The 22,536-nt window shown below is 42.3% G+C and overlaps 1 protein-coding gene across 1 annotated transcript in view; it reads right to left on the reverse strand.

The window, feature by feature from the left end:
* Positions 1–4,660, reverse strand: part of LOC115499080 (FRAS1-related extracellular matrix protein 1-like) — a 42,661-nt gene extending 38,001 nt beyond the window's left edge. Inside the window, exon 1 of the mRNA XM_030292809.2 lies at positions 4,379–4,660. Coding sequence (XP_030148669.1) covers positions 4,379–4,660 — 282 coding nt within the window. The remainder of the gene's footprint in view (positions 1–4,378) is intronic.
* Positions 4,661–22,536: the final 17,876 nt, after the last annotated feature.

Genomic DNA, 22,536 nt, shown 5'->3' on the forward strand with positions numbered 1-22,536 from the left:
GATGTGTCTTATTTTGAGAATATCGAAATCATGAAAATCTAAGCAGATCAAGCAGATATATTAAGAAGTAATTATCTCTTGATACAATGATTTTTATAGTCTATAATACACTTAACATATGGTTCCATTTGGGGTGCCTGGGTGGCCCAGTTGAGTGTCTGACTCTTGGTTTCGGCTCAGATCATGATCTCCCAGTTTGCGAGTCCCGGCCCTGCGTCGGGCTCCGCGCTGACAGTCCAGAGCCTGCTTGGGATTCTCTTTCTCTTCTCTCTCTGTCCCTCCCCTGCCCGTCCTCTCTCTCTCTCGAAATAAGGAAATAAGCTTTAAAAAAATTTAAATATGGTTCCATTTATCAAAATATTATACACCCACAATGTTCAGGGGTTCATAACAATTGAGTTAGAGAGGTCTACCTGGGTGTATGCATGAAAAGGCATGCGTTACCCCTCAAACACACTGTATTATAAATATTATGCAGTTTTTCTTTTCCTTTCATTTCTTTCTTTTCCAGAGAGCACTTTCATATTCAAAATTGGAACCACTGACTATGGACAGCGTTGGGGTTGATCAGGGCCAAACACGACCCACACGTGTTTCTCATACACTTGCAAAAGGCTGTGTTATTGGTTACATAATAGCGGAAATGGTTGATGAGACACAGAGCAAACTAAAGGTAATTTCTTGTATTAAATAAAATTATAATTAATTGTATCACCTCACTCAGAACCATTAAGGAAATTGCTCACTGTTGTGTTTGGGGAAACCTAATTTTTAAAAGAAGAATTTTCTATCCCCATCACACCATGACTCTTGCTCTGCCCAATCTCATTTGGTAGAGGATTAAGAAATACCCTTGAGGCATTTACACACCATCACTGTTGAGTTCACGGTGTTTAGCTCATACTTTGTCACAGGCTCAATCATTTACAGACATCATCCTCCCTGAGAAGACTTTATTACTAATACCATGATCTTCTTTTCCCACAGACATCATTGGTTCCTCTTTTTAACTGACAACAAGGAAGGAGATAAAGGAAAGACCTTCCCCATATCATTGACAAATAGTCATGGTGATAAAGGGACAATCTGCTTTGTTAAAAGAAACATCTGTTTTATGTTTCGTAATATGTTTTCCTTTTATAAAAGGCGACAACCATAATTGTCCATAAATTTACCAACTAAAACAAAGGAGAGCTAAATCCTTTTCTAATTACTGTCTAGCCTTGGTTTTTTCCACTTCAACTGCTTTTCAATTACAATTTATAATTAAATTGTCACACATTCCTAACTCATTACTCACTTTAATGACAGTAAACTGGTTTAAACTAGAGATGTTCTCTTACTGCTGTATTTCCTAGTCAAAAAAGCAAACTCAGCTCTACACTGAGGTGCTTTCCACCCAGGAAATTTCTTGCTTTGAAACAGGTGTGAGAAGTGCTGTGCGTGAGGCAGTCTCATCCTAAAACATGAGGAAAACATATTGCCACCGACCTTATCTAATTGACTATATCAAGAGGGTTATCTAAACAGAAGGTACTAGCATGCGCCAGTTGAAATCCCTTTCCAAATATCCAATAGGAAAATGAACCTGTTGGTCCTAAGACAAACTTCAGTAATGAAATGAAAACACTAATTGAACAGATGTTAAACAAAACATTTTCTCTGCAAATCAAATAAAACCGTTCATTACACAGTGGGGTGTTGTTAATATAGTCATCTTGCTAGAAATGGGTTCACATAAGCCTTGCTTTCGACTTACTGGTAAGTGCTATTAAAGAATAATGTTTAGGCTTTGTGTGTGTGCACACGCATTTGGCTATGCTTAATTTCAAAAACGCCATAAGAAATAAATCCCTGGGGAGGGCTGCACTGAAAATAAGCACACATTCCAAAAAAAAAAAAAAAGCCAGACTTTACTTAGGAATCTGGTTTCTGTTGAAAGTGTCATCACAAACGGGGAAGATCACCTGGCAATTTGAGAAACAAAGTTTTCTGGATATATAGGTTTCCTTATGGTACAAAATTCTAATATTTGGCAGAAATATAATAAAGTTCCACAGTTCAATGGCCTCTTTTTTTTCACACAATAAATTCTAGAAGCTGTAAGTCACACATTTTCTGTAGACCATTTAAATCCATTTGAGACGCCAGGTTTACCTATGGAAATGCACTCGCGGAACATTTTCTTACACTAAGCCACAGCACACGAGGGGACAACCTGGGACTTTTCGGAGTCCTGTCCCCAGCCTACCCATCCAGACTTGCCTCAACCAGGCAGGCATGTTGTTTCTGCTCCATATTCTTCCTAGTAACTGGATTTTTGCCTTAAAATCTGAGAATGTTTGGAATGGAGATGACTTGGAGAACTATTCCGATCCTTATGAGAAAATAAGCGTTTCACCTAGTTGTAGTAACTTAGATCCCCTTTTGCCCTCTGGTATCGCAGAGCCGGCCAAACAGTGAAGACCGTTAAAATGGCACCAAAAATAAATAATGGAGACAGTTTCGTTACTTTCAGAGAAAGTACTATATGTGTGTGTATAAGTCACAGGCTATTTGGGACTGGGAGAGGATACGTCTCAGAGACTGGCTTAAGTAACAGTATATTCTCCCCAAATTGCCATGCTTGGGGCCAGAGCTGAATACAGATGGACCACAGGTTGCCCCAGTGGGCACCAGGAAGAATTGTTTTCTCTTCCCCCACAAGATATTCAGCCTCACTTCTAAATAAATGTTGAACAGTTTTTAAAAATATGTTGATTGGAAGGGTTCCAAATTATGAGTTCATCAGTCTTTATAAGGCACCCACATATATCCGCGCAGCTCTAGGATTAGGGTCTTACATTACTCTCCACAACTCCAAGGAGGTTCTTTTAACTCCGGAAATTGGGACTCCGTTTTCTGCAGCTGACTTATTCATGTCACCCACTCATTGCATTAAGCACATCTGGGCTCTGGATATGAGCTATCCCAGGTCTCTCTTCCTTCCCCGACTGGTAAGTTCCAATCAAACACACTTCCACAGTGCAAGTCATGTTGCAATTACCAAACACTTGGGAATACAACCCCTGCGGAGCGAGGGCCATTATTGTATACCGCGACGGGTTTCAGGTGCCCATTGGATGCTCAGACTTAAAAAAGAAAATCTCCTGGGAAATTGGAGAGAGACATTTGGTTGCTATCACTTCAGGAATACTCCCTAAGTGAGAACCCTCCATTGAATTCTGATAGGTTTCTGAATCGGACTGTACTCTGAGTGCAGTAAAGATGTCCATTTGAGTTAGCATCTATCTAAGTCTCGCCAGCCCATCTCTACAACATCTAGTACCACTGTTGAATAACTTCCTGCAATATGATTCTTTAGCCAAATGGAGAAGAAGATTCATGTTCACAGTTCACAAATAATGGGTATTTTTCCAGAAGCAGCAGCAGCAGCCGGTGCTGAATATTCTCAAACTTGTCTGCAATGGAAGTTAAACCACAGTAGGAACAAGTAAGGAAACCAGAAGCAATTTCCTATTTTGTACAGAGATAAACTCCTACTTTAAGCAAATACAATATAGCACAGACTTTTTAAAATCCAATGGATTAGAAAGTAACTCTTCATCCTACAAAAGGACTGTGCGTAGAGTACTCTTAAATGACAAGGTTTCCAAGGTCTTGACTAAAGGGAAATATTTTTTTTGACAGACATTTTTAAAGAACAATGAATATCTATTTTTTTTTAATTTTTTAAATGCTTATTCATTTTTTTTGAGAGAGAGAGAGAGAGAGACAGAGCATGAGTTGGGTAGGGGCAGAGAGAGGGAGACACAGAATCCGAAGCAGGTTCCAAGCTCTGAGCTTCCAGCACAGAGCCCAGATAAGGGGTTCAGACTCGCAAACCAGGGCTGTAAGCGAACCGTGAGATCATGACCTGAAGTCGGACACTTAACTGGCTGAGCCACCCATGCACTTTGAAGAATAGTGAATATTTAAAGTGAAGTATTTTCACCTCTTTTTTCCATGTCTGTCCTCCTACTTAAGGGAACGTTCAAGTGATGGACAGAGATGAAAATGTCTTCACGTTTTACTTTTGCTATCCTGCGGTCACAAGTGTGGCCTAAAACGCATCTTGAAATCCTGATGTCTTATCCAAAGGCACCCTGACTAGCAATGGATGAAGTCACTTGGGGCAGGAATAATCCCATAAAGACTGACCATATCACACCGCACAAGAGACTGTCCACTCCAGCCCTTGGAAGGCTGTCACTGCTTTGTTTTCTGTCTCTGTCTCTGTCTCTGTCTCTGTCTCTCTCTCTCTCTCACACACACACACACACACACACACACGCACACACACACACACACTCAATAGAAAATCTCAGGTACAACCTACCTGTGGAGTGAGTTTCCCAACCCTCTGGGTCATTGGCTCGTTCATCACGACTTCTACTTTGCAAGCATCTTTCTCCTTGGGGATGGCAAACTTCAGGTCATCCCCCAACAGGAAGGCAGAGCTGCCCTTCATCACCCTGACCCCACGGTTAACACTGATGAAGGTGGGGCTGGCCCAGCCCGGCAGCAGCAACAGCAGCAGCAGCAGCAGCAGCAGCGGCGGCGGCAGGGCACGGGGCCCTCCCCAACTCCGAGAGCTCATGCTGTCAGGGGCCAGCTCCATTTGTCCACCGGCGAAATCCCTTCAACAAAGGAGGGCTTCTGTGCTTCCCCCAGGGATGTTAGCTCATAGTCCAAGGGGCAGGGCAAGGGGTCCCGACAGTGTGCCCCAAGATCTTAACATGCCCCTTTCATTTCAAACTCAGACAAGGAGGCTTTTCAGGCAGTCCCGGGGCTTTTAATAAAACTCGCTGATCACTCCTGACAACGCCGGCAAGATGAATGTGCCTCCCAAGTGCTTTTCTAATCCTGCAAACGAGAGGAGAGGTTGGAGGGAAGCGACAGAGAGACCAAAAGGTTTGTGCAGCTATTCAAAAGATCCCTGCCGGCAAAGGCATCTTTCAACCCGCCTCTAAGTTCAGCTAAATTAAAAACAAATAAACGAACTTGACCTCCAGCCCATCTGAAAGGCAAGGAGGCCGTTTCATTACGCTGCCTGTAACTCCCGCTTCCAAGCTCGACATGCCCCAGTTGGGATGTCACTTGTGTGGTCCAACAGGAGCTAGCCAGCCTCACTGCCCAAGTGCAGTGTTTGGTCACCGCGTTCAGAGGGAGTTGAGCTCTGCTCTGTTTCCTCGTCAGTTCAATGAGAACTACAGCCTAATTTGTACAAGGGAGCTGTCGGTTATTTGCACACTGTTTTAAAAGCTGAATAATTCTAAATCATCTCTATCCAGGTAAGAAACAAGCCTCCTAATCTGTCGCCTGCCACAGTTATGACTTTGCTGGGCAAGGAGACACCTGAGAAACACTTGGGTGGAAATTGGAGAACAGATTCGATCTTCTAAGTGAACATTTGGACTTCTGTTTACATGTAAAAGGGAGTAGGGATCAAGTTACATAGCTTCAATAGATACAGCTAACTCGGTGTATACATGCATATTCGTATTATCTATGATGCTAATTACATTATAATGTACTGAATTTGCACAAAGGGGGTCTTTGTTTCTACTTCAACCGCTTTAGAATTTCAAGATTATTTCTCTGTGTTCCCTAACAACAGACAAGACTCTACCAAGTACAATGTATTGCAATATATCCTTAAGTTCAGGGTATGATTGGGTGAACCAATGGTGGTTTCTTATGCCCGTAGGGGGTCTTTACGTTTTAATGATGTCAATCAATTTCTGTACAGAACCCATGGATACTGAAATAAATGTCTGATCAAAAGGCGTACACAAAAATTCACATCTAATACATCAAGGGAAGACTCGTTCCCTTGTCATTGTTTGAAACCTTTCACTTTTGAGGTAGCACGTGACATGTGTCACCTGATATCTGAGGGGGGTGTACACTTTATAGAGCAGCTTTTTTTTTTTTTTTTTTTATGGTGTCAGTCTCAAACTGACTCAAACAGTTCCCACACTCCCACTGACAGTGTTGGCCACACTCCGGCTGAATTAGGTTGGCTTATTTGGGCACAAACGCAAACCCGGTTGTTGAACCTTCATTACAAAGTCAACCCCGGTTTCAATGCGCCTTCGGCAACCAAGATTACTCAAAAAATGCAGCACGTTCAGAGAGAAGAGGGAGATGCCATGCTCTGTGCACCCCTCTTATCTCACTATTACCTACCTCCCTTCTCCTTTACTGCTTCTTCCCTGATCCCCTGACTTTTAATGGAGGGAGCTTAGGGTCCAGTCCTTGGACATGTTTTTTACCTACCTTCACACCCTAGTGATCTCATTCCTTGGCTTTAAATACCTCTTATATGCTAATGAGTCCCAAATTTATATCTCTAATCTCCTCCCTTAATTCTGGATTCCATATGCCACTGTCTATACGACATCTCCCTAGGGACGTTTAACGGGTATCTCATTCTTTGTGTCGCCAAATGTGTGCTCTTGGTTTTCCCTCCCTCCCTCCCTCTCCCAGATCTCGGTTAATGGCATCCAACTTTCTCAGTTCTTCTCTCCTTTGTCTCTGTGTTAGGTCTACATCCAAACAATAGTAACAAAGTCCTATAGTCATCGCAGTGAACACGCCTTAGGGTGACCTCCAATAATCCCAGCCTCCTAACATCCAGAAGCTCCCTTCCCTTGAGTGACAGCAGAACCTGTGAGGCTTCCAATCAACAGAATAAGGCACAGGTGATGGGATGTCATTCCCATGGTTACACTATGTAATGTAAGAATCTCCGCAGACTGGGGCTAGAGGCTCTCCCGTTGAACTTGAAGAAGCAAGCCTCCGTGAGCTCCTGTGTCAGAAGGAAATGGATTCTGCTAACAGCTTGAATTAGCTAGGAAGAAGATTCATCCCAAATCAAGCCTCCAAATAAGACTGGTGTCCAGGGGTGGCCGGATCAGATTCTTGATTTCAGCTCAGGTAATTATCTCACCATTAATGAGATTAAGCCCCAAATGGGGGTCTGGGCTGACAGCGTGGAGCCTGCTTGGGATCCTCTCTCCCTTTCTCTCTTGGCCCCTTGCTCGCTCGTGCTCATGCTCTCTCTCTTTCTCTCTCTCAAAATAAATAAATAAACATTAAAAAAAAAAAAAAAAAAAAAAAGACTGGCATCCAGTGGACGCCTTGAATGCAGCCTGAAGCAGGGAACCCAGGTAAGCTGTGACCAGACTCCTGACCAATGTAAACTGTGACATAAGAAATCTGTGTTGTTTTAAGCCATTGCATTTGTAGGAATTTGTTTACACCACAATATAAATTGAATGCACTCATCTCCAAAACATATCGTGGCAGCCATGGGTCCTATTAAATATTATTTGGATCATTTCCACACCCCAAACATCCAATGGCTTCTCATCTTCAAATAAAAGCCATGAGGCAACAATGTATATAACGTTTCTCCCTTACTCCTCTCTTCTCATCTTGTCTTCCCATCACTTCTTCTGCTTTGGCCACACTAGTATCTTTGCTTTTCCTCAAATAAATTAAGATTAGCCTTTTCCTCTTGCTCCCATCCAGACCCCTCCCATTTGCTGTTCCCTCTGGAACATTCTTCCCTCAGATATCCTTCTTCCCACCTCACCGCCTTCCAGTTTTCCATCAAATGTCACATTTGCACTGTACCACACCTAACCACCCCTTAGTATGATGACACTCCCACCCCCAGCATCCTTTTCTGCTATGTTTTTAACCGTAGCCCTCCTAACCAACTAACAATTCATTTGCTTGTTTGTATTTTTTGTCACTGTCTCCCTCATGAAGGTGAGAATGTTTATCTTTATTTATGGATCTATTTTTATGATTCACTCCATCCTGCTGCCCAGATTTGAGGATGCTTCCTTGCACACAAGAAGTAGGGCCACACCATAGGCTAGCAGAGCTGTGGACTAGAAGGGGCCTGGGTCTCTGGGACATTTGCAAAGTAGAGTCACCAGACCAGCCCATTCTTCCAGAATTTTACCTGGCAGAGAATGTAAACTTCTTTCTTGTTTAACCGACTGTTATTTGGGGTTTATTTTGGTACTCATGACTGAACTGTCAATCACCTACCTGGGTCTTCAAGTTTTTCTATTAATTTAACTTAGTCACTCATCAGCTAAATATTGTGTCTTCTCACCTAATAGCATAGTGGACCATAGCTTATTCTAATTATATCATATTAAGTACACAGACCAAGATCCTAATGTTTATCCATAAGGAAGAGATAAGAGAAAGAGGAGGAAATCTGTTTCTGTGGTTCCCTGAGCCACAATGATATGGAAATAGTAGACCTGAATTCCAAAAATACAGATGCGAATCTTGATCCTGTTATTTTTTTCTTACTATTTTTTTTTTTTTTTTTATTTTTTAGGGAGAGAGAGAGTGCGAGTGGGAGAAAGGGGCAGAGAGAGAGGAAGAGAGAGAATCCTAAACAGGCTCCACGCTCAGCACGGAGCCAGATGTGGGGCTCGATCTCACAACCCCGGGATCATGATCTGAGCGGTAATCAAGAGGCAGACGCTCAACTGATTGTGCCATGCAGATGCCCCCAAAGCTGGATCCTGATGAACATCAGTTTCCTCTTTGAAAAATGGAGCTATCCGTCCTCTCGTTTCCAGTTTCCCAGTGAGACCAAACGAGATAATCCACGTGGAAATATTCTAGTTATTAAGCCCCATACAAATGTAGCATTATTTTTACAAAGTATATCAAAGGGTAAAGCTTGTCTGGAGAAAAACAGAATGGCAGGACTTGGGCCTTGGTGAAGACAGCAGAATCAGGCTCAGCACAAGCCAAACAGAGTATGCTCTACTCACATTCTCGTTTATTCTTTTTCTTCCTCGTAATCTTAAGACACGCTCTAGTAGTAAAAACTGAATTCCAACATTTCGGAAACAACCTGAAGCAACACAGCTGGGAGGAAATGAAGGGTGCAAGAGTGATAATTTCCAAGCTCAAAACCAAACATCCCTCAATCAAAGGGGCCTGGATGAAGTTTGCAAAATTAGGCTCAATGAAGATCAAAAAGAGCATGCTGTATTGATGTTTTATTTACATTTGAATTTTGCTCTTGTATTTTTCTCTTGGGGTCGGGGAAAACCAAACACGTGGACATTCCGTGCAAAATACGGCTCTGATTTTTCACTTGAAGAAGGCAGCAGAGGAGGGGAGAGAGAGGATTCTGATAAACAGATGGAGAAGAAAAGAGCAAACAACCAAACAAAAGCCATAGAACAATTACAAAAGAAACCAAGGCTCTAGGGGCGCCTGGGTGGCTCAGTCGGTTGAGCGTCCGACTTCGGCTCAGGGCATGATCTCGCGGTTTGTGGGTTCGAGCCCCGCATCGGGCTCTGTGCTGACAGCTCGGAGCCTGGAGCCTGCTTCCGATCCTGTGTCTCCCTCTCTCTCTGCCCCTCCCCCACTTATGCTGTGTCTCTCTCTATCAAAAATAAATAAAGGTTAAAAAAAAAAAATTAAAAGAAACCAAGGCTCCGAATCACACAAGGTTTCCCAGATGATGCTGGGTCTTTAATCTCCCCCCAAATTAGATGGCAGTAATTATCTTGTCTCTGATACAAAATTCCAACATCCAGAGGTAACCAACATTTACTTGACAAAACCCTGACATAGCTCTTCTTGAGAACCCCATTTTCTGGTCCCAGCATAGGGCCAAGTCCGATCCTGAGATTCCACCTGCCCGCAGCCTGCTCAGACTGCTGATATGAGCACCCACTTGGGGCAGGAGAATCCATCGGAATCCATCGGAACACTCGAAAGTAGAAGCAGAAAGGTGGCTAAATTCTTCCAGGGAGCTTGTAAACTGACTTTTAGCCAGTTTAGATTTAATTTCACCCTGCAATAGCAACAAATCCTGTCTCATCTGGTTTGTGTGGTTCAGCTGCTTCTCAGCATTTCAAACTCCTGATGTCATGGCTGCAAAGCCAGTCTGTTCCTACAGACCGCGTCCCACCATTGCCTTTTTCCTTTTTGCGGAAATCAGGTATTCTAAGCAATATCTGTACGAGCCAATAAAAAGGAGTGAAAAGAGGTTCTGAAAAGTGGTGCACCACTTGGCTTTGAGTGCTTCCTTATAAAAATTCAAAACTGTTTCTGTAATCAAACTTTCTTTCTTGGTAAATTTCCTGAACAGAAGAAAGTAATTTAGTAACATTTCCTGGTGGAGGGGGGTAAGGAATGTGAGCTAGTATTTACTTCATAATCACACGTTGGGTTTAACCTGAGGAGCATGTATTCTTTATGTTAATAAAAAACAGGATGCTCCTGTCACTTATCTAAGGTATTCCGTGCACATCAAGAGAAGAATGGATCCTACCTGTATTCCCCGGCTCTCTCTGCAATGGAAATTTTCAGTGGTCAGTGACAACGATGTGCCTGAAAAGAATCATATTTACCACTGCTCCTCTTTAAAATGTTGCAATCGTAGCTACACAAGGTAAGGGATGTACCTCCCTCCTCTTGCACCGGCACAAGACTCCATCATAGGTGTTTCTTTGCTTGCTCTGCTGTTTGCGGGACTCCTATGTGTAACCTGATACTCTTCTCAGTGACCCAGGTAAGTGTTACCAATTAAGGGAAGATGATGTAAACAATGGAACCTTTTGCCTTCCCCATACTTGAGGCAATTACCTCCTGATTCACAGCTTTAGCTTTTACAAGTACCCTCAAGTCTTTAAAAATTAAAATAAACCTGAAAGAACAGAACCCAATAAGCCCAAAGAAAATGAAAACGCTAATTCAAAAAGATATATGTACCCCATGATTACTGCAGCATTATTTACAATAGCCAAGGTATGGAAACAATCCAAATGTCCATTGATAGATGAATGGATAAAGACGTGGTATACACACACACACACACACACACACACACACACACACACACACACACAATGGAATATTACTCAGCTATAAAAAAGGAATGAGATCTTGCCATTTGCAACAACATGGATGGAAGTAGAGGATACAATACTAAATGAAATAAGTCAATCAGGGAGAGACAAATATCATATGATTTTGCTCAGATGTAGAATTTAAGAAACAAAAGAACAAAGAAAAAGATAAACAAATAAAAAACAGACTCTTAAAACACAGAAAACAAACTGGTGGTTGCCAGAGGAGAAATCAGTGGGGGGATGGGTAAAACAGGTAAAGGGGATTAAGAATATACGTATTGTGATGAGCAACAGAAATGTTGAATTATTATATTGTACATCTGAAACTAAAATGATGCTCTATGTTAATTACACTTCAATTTAAAATTAAATAAATAAATAATGAAACTGAGTGCAAAATGAAAACTATTAACGTGGATTTAAGTTAAAAATAGCCAGTTCAGAATCAACCCATTCCCACCCACCCAAACATAGAGAGATGTTGATATCCTTGCCTAGCATGGGGAAGAAAGCCAAGGAGATTTTTCTAGCTTCTACTTCATATTACAATCTTGAAAATACCAGTCAGAATGAACTTAGAAGCCATCATGGAATTTTAATGATTGATTTTTTTTAATCATCACTATTGTCACCCACATCAATTTTCAAAGTAGTCCATATAAATCGAATGTAAAAGTTTCAAGTGAAAACTTGAGGCTGGATATAATTATCCATAGGACAACTGAATTGAATCCAAATCATACGTGACAGAAAGTAATTTCACTGAGGAGCAATGAACTGGCAGTCAGGAGAACTGTGGCCACAGAGAGCAACCAGCTGTTTTGCGTTTTGGTTGAGGAAATTAAGACTTACACAGACTTCACCAAAGTCTTCAGATCCACTGCTTCCTCTGACCTGAGCACCCCCTGGGAGAGGGAGAGAAGTCTAATTGCTTCTGGTTACAGGCAACCAGGAGTTTGCCTGAGGTCATAAAGGAAGCAGGAGAGCCTGGGGGAATCAGCCCTTGAAGTCCTTGGCGAAGGGCTCTTTCCTCCAGTGCATGGCCAGCTGGTCCTATTCTCTCCAACAGAGAGCAGTGGACTCATACCACAAAAGAAGCGCTGGGAAGACACAGACTTAAGAACGGTTCTTCTGAGAAGCTCATGAACTCTGATGGAGCTCTAAATTGTTCAACGACCCCACGAGAGTGAAAACTCCTTGGCAATCTTGTCCAACTCAGGATTTCCAGAGAGAATTCTCTCGAAGAAGGAGAACAGACTCATGCAGTAGAAAGAAATAGCTTGTGGCTTCTACGATTGTTTTTCTTTAACAAATTTTTATCTTCCTTTTCTCATTTTTTGATTACCTACTATATACAGGCACTAAGCTATATTCTTTACATATGTATGTTTTCACGTATTTCGCACAAAATCCTACAAAGCACTTTTGACTTTCTGATTGCATAGACAATAACTTACAGAAGTGACATAATAATCATAATAAGAACTAACATTGATTAAGTGCTTATTAAGGGCTAGGCATTGTTCAAAGTAATACATATATCTTTGTTTAATTCCGCAACCATTTTTTGGAAGTAGACAGTGATTTTACAGATTTGGAAAAGGAGGTGCAAAGAGGTTAAGTAACTTGCCCAAGGTCATGGGCTTGAGTCTGTGTCTTTGTGACTATAACCTAGTTTGACCTATGCGCTTAACAACTGTTATGCATCACAACAAAATCCTACATTCCTTGCAATTGCTTCACCCCTCCCCCAGGGTCTTTTTCTTACAGCAAGCAAACCCTTAACAATTTTCTTTATGGTTCCCTACGGCAATTGATTGTCGCCCAGTTAGCGTTTCACTGGAGGCAACGGTTCTCTCAAAGAAGTAGCTGTGACTTTAAGAGCAGATAATGAGTGCAGTGCAGCTGTCTCCCAGCATCTTAGTGCTCCAACTCCTATCGCTTTGAGCACAATTTGAAGACCTCAAGGCAAATAGGCCTCCTCGAAATTCCAGTCTATTACATCAATAACGTATGTGTTGATTCTGTTTATAACATTCTGCTTCCTCCACTTTGCAGTTTTTTCTAAAATATAATCTAAATCACAGAATGTATGGTTTAGCAGAAACTTGAGAAATCAAAAAGTCCATATCCTTCAGTTTCTTTATTTTATTTGCTTTTTTTTTTAATAACCTCCTTTTGGGGCGCCTGGGTGGCTCAGTCAGTTAAGCATCTGACTGGCTCAGGTCATGATCTCGAGGTTCGTGAGTTCAAGCCTCACGTCAGGCTCTCTGCTATCAGCACAAAGCCCACTTCAGATCCTCTGTCCCCTTCTCTCTCTGCACCTCCCCCGCTCACGCTCTCTTTCAAAAATAAGCATTTTTTTCAAAGAAAGAACATAACCTCCTTCCATTAATATAAAAGATATGTATTAGCTAAAGGATTAAAACGCAGAAATACAAAGAAAAGGAAAAAATTCACTTTCCCAACACCCAAAGAAAACATCCTTAGGTTTTCAGATATATGTCTATATACATATAATTTTTAAACTTAATTCAAATCATACCCTAAAAAGCGTGGCCCATCCTTTCCTATTAACATAACATTCTAGTCTAAGCATTTTTCATATTATTAAACATTCCTTGTGATCTTACTTTTCATCTGTGCACCATATCCAGGCCATGGATATACTATGATTTCTACCGTCATTCCACTGTTATGCTGAAGAAGTTACCATGTCAGTAGGTTGTGATGAAAAATCCTTAATTACAAATTCGTTTATTTTTCTGGTTCTTTCCTTTTGATAGTTTTCTAGTAGTGGAATTAAAAGCTCAAAGGGTGTAAATGTATTTTGAAGTTCCTGATGTGCATGCTTCCTAGAAAGATGGTGTTAATCTGATACCCTTACCAGTCTTGCCCACAATCCATTTCATCCCTTTAATCTGTGCTCGCCTCCCAAGTGAAATGTGGGATCCTGTCACTATGTAACTTGCATTCCTTTGCTTACTTGAGATTTTGCTTTTTACTTCTTTCTTTTTAATGCCCATTAACCAGTTGGATGTTCTCTTCTCGGAGCCCCTTCATTTTACAGAAGAAAGAAAGTCCCGTGGCAGAAGTGACTTTACCAATGTTGAAATAAATTTCTAGGCACAAGATGGAGCCTCTGCTGCCCAGGATGCCACGTCAGCAAACCGAAACTTAAGAGAATTTTTGCGTCCCTGTAAATGCTCTGCTTGACCAGAAACGCAGTATAGTCAGTCACCCCAACCCCCAAAGGCCAAGCCAATTCTGAGCCTTCACCCTAATTGAGGCGGACTACGTGGCCCAGGCAATCAGATATTTTCTAAGTGTTTCTTCTTGTCCTCTATTCTTTATCCTACGAAAGCGTCTTGCCTTCTGCCCCATTTTGCAGTTCTCTGAAAGAAGACTGTCCACCTCATAGCGCGTTAAGTAAAGCTCGTTTCCTATCACCTAAACCGTCTCCTTTCATCAGTTTTCAATGCCAAGGTTACACAGGTATCTGGATGGGGACCAAGCCTGGATTGGAATCTTCATGCTAACATCCAGACCACAGCAATGTCCACTATCCCATGCAGCTCGCTTAAATCACAGATGCTCAGTCCAGAAATATCCCTTTCAGTACTTTCTTCCCAGAACTCAGCACACCCTGACAGACTCCCAGAACTGTGGAGAGAAAGAAAGCCTTCCCTCAGGCTATGCTGTCAAGACCAAGGTTGCAAAGATAGATCTTTGACTACCACACAAACTCATTAGGTTTCCATTCTCAGATTTTTCAACAGTTCACTGTCTACCCCACCAATAAAGGCCACATTTGCAAACTGTGTTTCTCAAAATACACATTTTGGAGATGTTAAAAGTTTTTCACAAAAAAAGTCTTCTATATCCAAATATATCTGAAGCACAGAATGCTAAAGTTTGTGTGTGTGTGTGTGTGTGTGTGTGTGTGTGTGTGTGTGTTTTAAGATTCACAATGTAATATGAACATATCAGAGGCTCTAAGAAGTCCTGAGGGGAGAGAAAAAAAAAACTTTAAGCACAAAGTCTGCAAACATAGAAAACCCTCCCTGCCCCCATACAAAACCCAGGTTCTTTAAGAAATCACTCAAGAAACACTAGGCTAGAGAATTAAAAAGACAAATATAGAATGGCCACATGGTATCTCCAAAACTTCTGGTCATACCCGATAAATCCATACTTAATGAATCTACATCAGAAATCCAAATTCCAGGCCACTCTTTGGAAACCAGACATCTGGCCTTTCTCTACAAAGACCTTCCACTAAAACTACCTTCAAAGCTGGAGAAAATGGATGGCAGAGGGAAAAGGTTTTGTGCTCTTGATTTACAGTTGTTTTTAATGACTATCGAAGTTTCTTAAACCATCAAAGGCACTTCCTTGAAAATTAGGAAGTGGCCATAATTTATATTCACTTTGCTTTTAGCCAGAGGGCTGTATCATGCAAATTTTCACAACAGCTTGTTTTAATTGAATAACTTAAACAGAAGGAAAAACATATTCACTGTGGTTGACTATACCTGTTCCTCACCTGGGATTAACCAGTATACCCACCCAAACTCACTCCTACGATCTTCTCAACCTGAGTGCACAGGACTGAAATTGGTTTTCCTCTTCCTGAGTGAATTCTGGATCTTCTAATTCACAATGAACCACCCAGTTGTGCAAAAGTAAGATTCTTTTTTTTTTTTAAATGTTTATTTATTTTAATGTTAATTTATTTTTGAGAGAGGGAAAGAGATAGAGTACAAGTGGGGGGGGGAGGGGCGGAGAAGAGCCAGAGACACAGAATCCAAAGCAATCTCTAGGCTCTGAGCTGTCAGCACAGAGCTGGACGTGGGGCTCTCATTCACAAACTGTGAGATCATGACCTGAGCTGAAGTCGGACGTTTATCCGACTGAGCCACCCAGGTGCTCCTAATGTTTATTTATTTTTGAGACAGAGAGAGAGAGAGGGAGGGATAGAGAGAGAGAGAGGGAGACACAGAATCAAGAGCAGGCTCCAGGCTCTAGGCTGACAGCACAGAGCCTGATACGGGGCTGGAACCATGAACCGTGAGATCATGACTTGAGCTGAAGTCGGACGCTTAACCGGCTGAGCCACCCAGGCGCCCCCCAAAAGTAAGATTCTGTTTAAATTCCCATTTAGTCACGTTCAGAAGTCATCTTCTGAGAACAATTCCCTTTTTAAAAATACATCCTGGTTCTCTGTTTCAATAGGACAAATTCATTTCTTCATTCATAGTACAAGCAATTGTCCAATACCCAATTTGTGACAAGGGCTAAACTAAGGATTACAAAGACAAAAACAAACAAACAAACAAACAAAAAACTCTTGCTCTTTGGGAGTTTATAGTGTAATAGAGAGAGACAGACATATAAATTATGAATTCAAAAAGAATGGTAAATGCTATAATGGTGGCATGCATTGTGTGCTACAGGAATAAGTAGGAGGGCGGCATTTGGGACTGGGGCTAGGGGAGGTCTACAAAGGGAGGGAGCTAAATTAGAAAGAACAAATAGGACTTAGAAAGGTGAAAGGGGCATGTTGGAAGATGAAGAGAAAGAATGTGGCGCGGTCAAAGAATCACCAAGTAGATGTTATGTCGGAAACACGGTTGTGTAAATGAATGGAGAGGCAACAGACACCTAACACTTAACTGAGATATAACCCCTACCTTTGAGAAACAGAGGTCTGCAGGAGAGAGATTTATAATCAAGTACTTTACCCTACAAAATGATATTGCTACAATAGCGTGTGAGCAAAATGCTCTCATGAGTTTATCAAACACAGCAGGTTACACTTAAAGAACTTGTACTATTCGAGATGAAATACTTCATCATGAAAAGGATTGCCCAGACATTCAGAAAATGACTACCCAGCATCGCTCCTTGCGCTGTACTACAATAACCTTGATCGTCCTCTCTGCGTGCCATTGCTAATGATAAAATCCAAACTTACGGATGTCTGGTGCACAAAAGAGGCCAACTATCACAAATAGTCTTGTTAAAAGATCTGCTGAAATGGAAATGTTTTCGATGACCTCAGAAACTAGGTGATGAGTGATAAAAAAAAGATGTAATGTCGTTTGAGCCTAAGTCCCACTACATCAAAAGTCATAGACTTCTAGGGTTGGAAGGAGCTTCTCCTTCCAAATTTTACTTGCCAACATGATCACCATCAAGTGTTAGGCATTAACTTGGCATCTGACACTGTTTCAGTGGATCTAATTTTCACAACCAACTATGGAGCGGATTCTATTCTAAGGATTCTGATTCTAAGGAAACAGATAAGTAATTTGTCCAAGGCAAATGCTAATAAATGATTGAGCTGGCATTCCAAACCCAGCAGACAGGCTCCAAAGCCCATGTTCCTGATATACATAGATCCAGGCAGCTAGAAGATCCAGACGCTGGTTCGAGAGTACTTTCCCTGGGATGGGGCCTTCCAGCATGTGGGCAAAGCCTTCAGTCAGGACAAGGTCTTCAAGTGAACATCTCTTGCCATCGCCTAGCTACCTGCACCCGTCCTTCTGGGAGATGGGGGTCATTACAAGAAAATGAACATGCAATTCTTAAAACCAACAAATAATTAAACTTCACAGGACTCTAATAAGTCTTGCCTTTCTTCTCTGCTGAGGATCTTGGCACAATTTGCACGTTAAGCCATGATCTATATATCACTTTTTTTTTTTTACAAATATTTGGGGTTTTTTTCACACATATTTGTTTTTTGTAAATGACTGTGTAAATATAGGACCAGAGAAGGAGGAGAAGGAAGGGGGCAGGGAGGGCTTAATGCTTTGCTTTAGGATTACAGCTGAAATGAAAGGAAATGCAATAGTGATAACCACAGAAGCCATACTATAAGTCAGATCCACCAGATTTCTCCTAGTTCCACTTCTTCCTTGAACAAGGTCCGTATTCTTCCTTTGCCTGTTTCCTCACCTATACAATAATTGATACCTTTCAGGATCATTAAAATAGTTAAATGTGGTAATGTATGTAAATGTACTATGGCCCAACCAAAGCCCCCAGTCACATGCGCACACACACACACACACGTGCACGCACACACACACAGAGCAAGGCTCAAAGAAACTCAGTCCCCTTTCTTACCCTTTCTGCCCCAGGCCGACCAGAGTTTTTTTCTAAAACTTATTGAAAAAATTACCACTGTAATGGATACAGGTCATTAAACATACATCAACACCCATAGAATGTACAACATCTCAAGTGAACCCTAATGAAACTATGGGCTTTAGATAATCATAATTGGTTCATCAATTGTTAACAACTACACCATGATAATACAAAGTGTTAATGATTGGAGAAACCTAGGGGGTGGGGTGTATGTGAGAACCTTGTTCAATTTTTCTGTAAATCGAAATCAGCTCAGAAACTAGAGTTTATTAATTAAAAAACATTATTAGAGGCGCCTTGGTGGCACAGTCAGTCAAGTGACCGGCTTTGGCTCAGGTCATGACCTTGCAGCTCCTGGGTTCCAGCCCTGCATTGGGCTCTCTGCTGTCAGAGCAGAACCCACTTCAGATCCTCTGTCTCCCTCTCTCTCTGCCTCTCTCCCACTCGCACGTGCACGCTCATTCCCTCCCTCTCAAAAATAATAAATAAACAGTAAAACAATTACTAGTTGAGCTATCCTTTGACATGTTCCATGATTAGGTTGAATCGACTCTCCAGTAACACCCAACAGGTCTAGAAATTTTTCTATAGAGCAGTGCAGGGCTCTTCACAATGAAAAACCAGCAAGGCAAACCACAGTGACTTCTTGCTCATCTCACCTCCTGGTGTTCAGGACTGAGGGTGATTCTCTCCATGCTGTAGAGCTCTGTCCTCCCTGATCTGCATACATCCAGCTACTCAAGCGCCATCAGGCCTTGCACTCCCACACTGATGCCCCACCTATGAGCCCAGTGCTAGTATTAGTCCTCCAACACATGCATGAGTCCCTAACGCGTCTGTGTTCTGCTGAGCTTAATTGCGTTAAGAAGAGTAGAAAGTTAATCCGCTTACTTTGGCAGACTTTGGGGTGGGCTTTGGTGAGTGGGAGGGTGGGAGAGTGCTCTCAGACAGTGAGAGTGAAAAAGCTTCCGTACTGGTCCAAAACCAAAGACTCCATGAACATCACGGGCTGCAAACAAAGTATCTGAACGTCTGATTAGATGACTTATTGCTGAATACATGGTGCAAAAGAACACAGCACTGCGGAAGAATGGCATCGTATAACAATTACCAAGCCACATCAAGTCAGGGAGACGTTTCAAAAGACACAAATATGGGGCAAACAAGGCTCTTGGCTAAAACACTTTCTTGGAGTCTGCAAGACACAAATAGACTAATGTTTAAAAGTTGGCTTGCAAATCATTTGTCTAGAACCTATTTACCAGAGGCACCGTGTCCAGACTAGTTGACAAATGCGGTTCACACCGTGATGTCCCGGAGCACTACATAAACTCCTCACGGTGGAAGATATTTCTGGGGAAATCACACTAACACACCTGCCCTTTGAAGTGTTGGCCAAAGGAGTTGAGACTCGCTTATTTGGTTTTTCTCAGTTTAGTACGCCAAAGTCCAGGGCACTATCTGTGTTGTAACCATGCTCCGGGGGTCCCAGTGGTGCTGTTTTCACTGACCACAAAGTAAACGGGGCCCCCGGAGCTACGCAGTGTGGTGGTTGACCCCGAAGTCTCCTGAGGCCTGAGGGAAAGTACTGGCTACAAAAGAGACTTCCTTCTCATGGCTTTAGCCAAATTTCACTGCTGGAAGGAGGCGAACAGCCTTTGTGAGGGCTGACGATGGTCTTCATCACTGACAATGTTCCAGAAACACACCAAGGTGGAAGAGTTGCCCTAATGTCTCTCCTAAACCAGCGGGGTCCCATCTCTGGCTTCACATCAAGATCACTCATGCATCATCTCCAATCTCAGATTTAACTCATCTGGGTGGGGTCCAGCCATCTGAAATCAAAAGTTCTCTGGTGATTCTAATGAGCAACCAGGATTGAGAATCACTGCTGCAAACAACTACACTCGATTTTCTTCTCCTATGAGTAGAAGAGGTAAAGGGTGCTTTAGTGCCCAAGGACTGAAGGTAGGTCCTTTGGCATGTCTGAAAACCATCAGGGTGGAGTGGGGTGGTGGGACGAGGGCTGGAGTGCCACCTAGAAGACCAGCACCTGGAAGAGGCTGAAGGCAAGATCCAGTTTGAAGGTGACTGGGGACCAATGGGGAAGAAGAGAGGGAGACAGGATGGCCCCAGAAGAAATGAAGGAAACTTTCCCAACAGCCTAACTGGGAGACCATTCCTAGGAAGCTAGTCACATGCATGAGAAGTATAGACATGAGGCAGTGGTTTCCCGAATTAGCAAACTCCTTAGAAAGGAAACAGTCTAAAATAAAAGAAATTAACATAAAGTTGAACCAGTAAGATTTTGTGCTAGGACTAGTTTCCATTGCATTCCAACTTTTCCCTTGCTGTGAGTCTTTAAAGACACAGTGAAATACATGTATTGCGATAATACATTTTCTTACCCACAAGGCTAATATTTATCCACGATTTTTCCCCCACGGTATATTTCATATTGTGACAGAAACAATTCTTTGGCTTTAGGCAGGAAGTAATAGGTCTCCCTAAAATCATTACCTGCAAAGTCATTATCGATCAGATGAGAAGGGAATTCGAGGCTATCTGGTTAATCATCTGCCGCAAAGCACAAACATTCAGACCTTCTGGTCTGTAAATTAAAAATGTCTCACGTGACTCCAAAGACTAATTCCCTTTTGTGTTCCTAATGTACCAGTTTCTTCTTGTCAGTGATTCCGTGAAACAATGGCCATTATTTCATGCCTCCTACAATATTTATTAACACAGTTGTGAACCTTGACCTTGTCTGCTGAAGCCCATCTCACTATCTCCAGCCTTCTGGTTAGGATAAACAATTTGGCTTTTTCTACTCAGTAAGAAAACACAAAGATCGATCCTTTGAAGGAAATAGAGACTTTTTTCTTTTTATATACAGAAAAAGCCAGATAATACTGCACGTTTACCTCATATTCTTCAGCTCACACACCCCTTTGTAGGCAGACCTCAATTAAGCCTTTGAACTAAGGATAAGCCCTCTGACCAAACCATTCACTCTTTGAACAACTTAGTGTTCCAAGAAAAACCTCAACATACAGAATAAATGTTACATAAACCTTCTCAGACTTGCTGGCACCATCTGTACAGGGCGAATCCATAATATCGATTTCACAAGGTTGTTGTAAAGATTGCATTTGCTGTTGTCGTTCTTTTTTTTAATGACATTTATTCTGAGAGAGAAAGTGGGGAAGGGGCAGAGAAAGAGGGAGAGTGAGAATCCCAAGCAGGCTCTGCACTGTCAGCATGAAGCCCAGCGCAGGATTTGAACCCACGAACCGCGAGGTCACGCCCTGAGCTGAAATCGAGAGTCAGACGCTTAACGGACTGAGCCACCCAGGCGCCCCTGTCGTTGTTGTTAACAAATTCAACTGCCCTCACATCATGGGCACGTGTGCTCTGTATCATGGCATTGTCTTAAAGTCTTCAGCCTTGGTCTTCGAAAGTCTGAAGAGCCTAGGTCTTAAAAGTTTGAAGTCTTCGATCTTCAGGTTCTGCCTGCTGCGCGACACCATATGATCTCTGAATACGTCTCTATTAGCTCGAGTGGCTGTCAACATTTGCCACATCAGTGGGGGAATGGATGCATAAGGACCTGCGTCTTCCTACCAATGAATCCCATAGCCTGTGATTCCCATGCACTACAAGGAGCCTAGCACCGGAGTGACTTCTAAAGCTCCAGCCCAGGAAATGTCTCTTTCTCGGGGAGTAAATAAAGACCGGTAGTTCCCAGTAAAGCAATCCAGCAACAGTCAACGTACGAGGCCTCATAGCATCTGGAGTGCAAAATGGTACACACAGCACGTTTCCCCCTCCTAACCTGAAGCGTTAAATTGGCACTACGCAGCCTTTTTAGCCCGATGAGAAAAATAAGGTGGGTTCCATCTAGAAGTTTTGAAAGCGCCAAGCTAGTCCTGCCTGAGGAAATGTCCTTGTCACCTCACCCTGAGGCCACGCTCTAAATCCAGAGTGCGTGACAAATGGATTTCTCAGGGTGATCAAACCACAGGTTTGGTCTTCTTTCTTTCTGCTGTTGTTATGTCTTCAGAATTTGGAAGATCTCCTCCTCCTCTAGGAGGAGACCTTGATTGATGTGGTGGCATAAGGTTTATGGGGTGAATTTGGTTCCCCCAAATTCATATATTTAAGTCCTAGCCCCCAGTACCTCAGAAGGTGACTGTATGTAGAGACAGAGCCTTTAAAAAAAAGTTTTTTTAATGTTTATTTATTTTTGAGACAAGGCGAGAGACAGAGTGCAAGCAGTGGAGGGGCAGACAGAGGGAGACACAGAATCTGAAGCGGGCTCCAGGCTCTGCGCTGTCAGCACAGAGCCCGAAGCGGGGCTTGAACTCATGAACCATGAGATCATGACCTGAGCCGAAGATGCCACTGAGCCACTCAGGCACCCCTA

This window comes from Lynx canadensis, chromosome D4, assembly GCF_007474595.2.
Source record: "Lynx canadensis isolate LIC74 chromosome D4, mLynCan4.pri.v2, whole genome shotgun sequence".
Lineage (NCBI taxonomy): Eukaryota > Metazoa > Chordata > Mammalia > Carnivora > Felidae > Lynx > Lynx canadensis.